We start from the raw sequence: 5,554 nt of genomic DNA, 5'->3' as shown, positions 1-5,554 counted from the left end.
CGGGCGGGCGGCGGCGGGCGGCGCCCCCCGGCAATATGTTCAAGAGAATGGCAGAGTTCGGGCCTGACTCCGGCGGCAGGGTGAAGGTGCGGCCGGCGGGGCCTCGGCAGCGTCGGCGGGAGTCGGGCCGCGAGGGGCAGCGCCTTTCTAACTGTGCCTGCCTGGTTGTCTTCCTTGTGTTTAAGGGCGTTACCATTGTGAAGCCGATCGTGTACGGGAACGTCGCGCGGTATTTTGGGAAGAAGAGGGAGGAGGATGGCCACACTCACCAGTGGACGGTGTATGTGAAGCCGTACCGGAACGAGGTATAGCCGGGCTGCTCAGGGAAGGGGGTCAGGCGTTGGAACAGCTGCCCGGGGAAGTTCGGGAATCGCCATCCCTGGGAGTGTTCAAAACGCGTGTGGATGTGGCACCTAGGGACGTGGTTTAGTGGTGGCCCTGGCAGCGCTGGGTTAAGGTGTTAGAGGTGTTTTCCAGCCCAAGCCATGGCCTGTGCCATGGGGAGCGCGGGCAGGGTAATGCCGGGCGAGCAGCACTGGAACGGGCCGGGGTCTGAAAAGTTGGGTTTGAGAAAAGGGCAGAAAGGCCTTGTGGCATAAGCAGAGGAAACTAATAGGCTGGTGGGTTTCCCAAAGGGAAAAAGATGAGGAAAACATATTTCTTTTTACGTTTCTGGAGTAATCTTTCCAGGTTAGGGGAGAGAGTGGAGAGCATTTAGGAGGACAGTACTGACAGACCTGTGTGCTGGTACTAATTTTTGGATTCACCATTTTGCTTTCTGTCTGTGTTTAAACTCAGAAGAAATACTGTGCTTGTGTCAGAAGGAATGGAGGCATGTAGGATAGATGACTAAAGAGTAGGTTGGTGTGCTGTATGAATAATCAGGAATACCAATGTTTCTGTTTTAGGACATGTCTGCCTATGTGAAAAAAATTCAGTTCAAGTTGCATGAAAGCTATGGTAATCCTTTAAGAGGTAGGTTTTGCATTTGAGCATTTGTTCCTAGAACTGGACTTTTGTTCCAGTTTTTTAATCCTTTTATTGTTCCACTGAGGCTCTGTCATTGGGTTAACACTTCTGTGTTTCCTTCTGTAGTTGTTACCAAACCACCATATGAAATCACCGAAACAGGCTGGGGTGAATTTGAAATAATCATTAAGATATTTTTCATTGATCCAAATGAAAGACCTGTAAGTACATTGAACTTTTAACAACACTTAAATAATTAATTATGGTGGCCTGAAGCTGTGCTCTAGGATATTGCTGGTCAAAATAAGTCACATAAGCCATGGAATTAATAAAACCTGTTCTTGTAGAAAGTGAATTTAACGACTGGCCACATTTTCCTGTTTCTGTGCTTTGCTACAGGCATTCATGAGTGCTTTTCCTGCACTTGGCTTCTCTCACATTTACTAATACGTGACTGCATGTTGCACCTTACTTGGTTTGAGCGCGTGCTGAGGCTTTCTCTTCCATGTAGCTTCCTAGTTCTAGGATATATGAATGTTTTAACTTTTTTTTTTTTTTGTCAGATCAAAATCGGTCAAAAACCAGTAAAGGTACTATGCTAGCATTAGTCTGTACCCTAAGGAAATCAGGCTAAGACATTCCTGTAGTTGCATAAAGCATTGGAATTAATTTTCTTTCCTTCCTGCGCTTTAGACGTTTCTTGTAGGTTTGTTCATACAGGTTTAGGTAGGAAACTCGATTACCCTGTTTTAGGGGAAGAGGATGTTTATTTCTGAAGGACTGAGTTACTTCTGTTGCATGAACTGCAGCAATCCTTTTCTATATCCACTTTTTGCTAAATGGGAGGGAAACCGAATTTTATGTTTTGTTTGAATATGTGACGATTGATAGAAAGGGTTTCTTGTGCTGTTGTACTCAGTAGCATCGTGACTTGTCATCCTATTTCCGTTCACAGCTTGACCAAGCTGTTCTAAAGTTGGTTGGGTGTTTTTTTCTTTGCTGCTGTTCTTGGAAGGCTGTTTCAGAGCCTGTCGTGTTCTTCCTTTCCAGGAAGTACCAAGTGGAGTAAGGTATTGCTCTGTTCCAAGACCACTCATGGGGCCTGTTTGTGGAAGGAGTGAACTGTGGGCTGTGTGTCCTTTACCCAGGCCATGATCCAAGTGGTTAGTGGTTCCTCAGGGCTGGAGAGAGGGCTTCCATTCCTCTCCCCACCCTGCCATGTGCAGTGCAGTAATGGAAGAGTAACTTCATAAAGAGAGATTTCAAGGAAAAGCTATTCACAGCCCCCCCGGTGTTTCTCTTTCATGAGAAGGGATGATAAGGTCACAGAAAGCATTTTCTAACTGATGAATTGGGAAAGTTGGCTTAAATTAAATGACCAATTTGGAAATGTTTGAGAGAAGGTGGTTAGTAGTAGTAGCTTTTATACAACAGTCCTAAGCCACTTGCCCAGACACTTTTGAAGTATCAAGAAACCTTTGGCTAGTTGGCATGTTTTAACAATTAATACTGAATATAAGTAATTCCACTGAAACTATATGACATTTATTTTTGCATTCCTAAAAGATTTTTAAATCCTATACAATTGTTTTGTAGGAACAAATGCTACTTGTTGATATCTAGAACAAGATTTCTATTTCCCTACAATTGTTAAGCTAATAAAATTCTGTCTTTGCATAGGTAACCTTATATCACTTGCTGAAGCTTTTTCAGTCGGATACAAATGCCATCCTGGGGAAGAAAACTGTAGTTTCTGAATTCTATGATGAAATGGTATGAATCTTTTTAATGTAATCCTCACTTTATTTTGAAGAGTATTAGTGATACTATGTATTTTTCTCCTTCATTAGATATTTCAAGATCCTACTGCAATGATGCAGCAGCTGTTAACAACATCTCGTCAACTAACACTAGGTGCTTATAAGCATGAAACAGAGTGTAAGTTGAAAATTAAAATATTTTAATTTTAGAAATAAACAGTAGTTGGTTTTGATTTTATTACTTTTCTTTTCCTGGGCTGTAACAGTACAATGGATTTGGATGCTGATAAAAAGTGATATTTTTACATTAAATTTAACTTCAGTTTTTGCAAAGAAATTAATACTTACTTGAAAACTTTTAAGATTTTTTGATCTGTATGCCTGCTGAAAAAAAATAAGGAATTACTCAGTATGAAGAGTGATGGTGTGATCTACATCTAGTTTAACATCTTTGAAATGAGTCAAAACGGAATAAATGAAGGGCACCCTGTGGTACACTTCTGTTCAACACTGCAAGCAAAGGTCACACTGGAAGTACTGGAATAAGAACAGTTAGTGGCGTATAAGTCAAAGCAGCAGCCCTTTGGAAATAAAGAGTAGTAAATAAAGCTGTTCCTGTCTTTTTCCCTTCTAGTTCTTGAGCTGTAGGTAGTTTCATAACATACTTCTTCAGTACAGCATTATGTTTTTAGTGTCCTTTTTATCTAATTTGTCTCCAAACATAAACAAAAATATTAAGGGAATTAAAGAAATTAAATAAAGATCCATTGGTTCATAAATCATAATGCATTTAGTGAGGATTTCTGTTCTGATCTTCTGGATTTCATCTCTTATCTTCTACTCTCAGAAAACAAATGTAATATTTATTGAGCCCAAATCCTACCTTATTAATTACAAACTCTAATGCCATTGTAGTCCAGCTCACCTGGCCTTATGTTCACCTGACAACAAATGTCAAGTATTTTTTGGACAGCAAATGCAAGAGTGGAGAGTGATTATGAGTTTGACGCTCTTCAAAGTTCAGGTTCTGATTTGCCTTGTGTCTGCTTGGCTGTGTGGATGTGTGAGCTCCATGTATTTTCTACATCAGTTTAGCCAGTCTTTAGGTGGATTTTTGTTATATTGCATGTCGTCATGGTTTTCATTTAGAAAATACTTAATAATAAGATTCATAGAAAAGTCTTGTCCACATTTAAACATTTCTGACTTCAAATTTTTGGGTGTTTCTCTGGAGAGTAGATAGAAACTTTTAGTACGTTTTTTGTATATATATTTCCTTAAAATGTGCCACCAAAGTAGATAAAATTTGCCACTGCTCCATGATTATGTAATGTATGGGATATGAAGGGATCTCCATGGCCTTCATAGATTTGTTGGCTTTACCAGCTCTGTCCAAAAACTTGTACATGAAAAAATAATAAGAAAAGATACTTGATGTCAGGGATTAGTAGAAGCAAAGGCAGCACCACTATTGTTTAGACATGTAGAATTAAACTCCAGTGAGACAAAGAGTAGAAGGTGGTTACAGTACATGGAAAAGGAACCACAGAATGGTGTAGACTTGAAGGGACCTCTAATGTCATCATGTCCACCACCTGCTCAAGCAGGGCCACCTACAGCTGATCCCCCAGGACTGTGTCCAGACAGCTTCTAAATGTCTCTGAGGATGGAGATTCCACAGCCTCTCTGGGCAACCTCTGCCAGCGCTCGGTCACTTTCACAGTAAAAGTTTCCTGATGTTCAGAGGAACCTCTGATGTTTCAGTTTGTGCCTGTGGCCTCAAGTGCTGTCACTAGGCTTCACATACTCATAGTTGTCTCTAATTTCCCATTTGCTGTCACCGTGTCAGGTTTTATTTAATCTTAAAAAAAACCTGTAGCAAATGATTTCATGAATTGTGTAACTCCATCCACAAAACTGCTGAGCTGAGGGCTGAATGAAGCCACAAAACAAACTTCCTGAGTTTTTTTTAAATCCAGGTTTGATTTGGATACCATTTTGATTACAATCATTGAATCTCTAAGGCTGGTAACAGCAATAGTTTTTTTTTTTTTTCAGGACATGCCATCAAAATTACTGCTTCAGTTAAAAAAAAATAATTACAACTTTTCATTGTAATTATTTTCGTGGTATTTACAATATTTATTTTTCTTTATCACCACCATAGTTGCAGATCTTGAAGTGAAAACCAGGGAAAAGCTGGAAGCTGCCAAAAAGAAGACTAGTTTTGAAATTGCTGAGCTTAAAGAAAGACTAAAAGCAAGTCGTGAAACTATCAACTGTTTAAAGAATGAAATCAGAAAACTTGAAGAAGATGATCAGTCTAAAGATATGTGACAAGTGTGGACTTGATAAAGAGCCTATGCTGAAAATGGGAGGACTTCAGTCATGGAACTGTATGAGTTCAATTCTGTAACTGAGACTATGAGAATTTCACTGGCAAGTGATTGAAGTTTGTGGCAATCAACTTCACAAATGGAAGAAAAAAGAAAGAATGTATCCTTGTTTTATAGTTAAAATCAGTGGGTACTTAACAACTTATTTCAAGTAGAAGGGGTCTCAGACACCAGACTTACTTTTTTTTTTAAACTGCGTTTGAGTCGTATATGAAAACTTTGTATTCAGTCTTGTATTAGTTCAATGTTATTTTACAAAATGCTGGTGTTTACTTTTTTTACTTATTTTTTTTCTACTGATTGTTTAGAGGTGCATCTTTAGAGCTAAAAATAAAATATGCAATTTTTTATTTTAATATATTTTGTCTCCATCCACCTGCGGAATTGTAAGGAACAATTGTAAATAGCATACCCTGATTTAAGGCAGAG

The 5,554-nt window shown here is 39.3% G+C and overlaps 1 protein-coding gene across 1 annotated transcript; it reads left to right on the top strand.

The window, feature by feature from the left end:
* The first annotated feature begins 6 nt into the window (after window positions 1-6).
* On the top strand, window positions 7-5,481 carry YEATS4 (YEATS domain containing 4). The gene is made up of 7 exons (XM_027655165.1): window positions 7-86; window positions 186-305; window positions 909-975; window positions 1,096-1,190; window positions 2,650-2,742; window positions 2,820-2,907; window positions 4,897-5,481. Exons 1-7 carry the CDS (start codon window positions 36-38, stop codon window positions 5,064-5,066), a joined length of 684 nt encoding a protein of 227 aa, XP_027510966.1. The 5' UTR covers window positions 7-35; the 3' UTR covers window positions 5,067-5,481.
* Window positions 5,482-5,554: the final 73 nt, after the last annotated feature.

This window comes from Corapipo altera, unplaced genomic scaffold (genome assembly GCF_003945725.1).
Source record: "Corapipo altera isolate COAL_440 unplaced genomic scaffold, ASM394572v1 1, whole genome shotgun sequence".
In the NCBI taxonomy this organism is placed as follows: domain Eukaryota; kingdom Metazoa; phylum Chordata; class Aves; order Passeriformes; family Pipridae; genus Corapipo; species Corapipo altera.
Note: the sequence above shows the minus strand (reverse complement) of the source record. Positions and strands in the feature narration are given on the sequence as shown.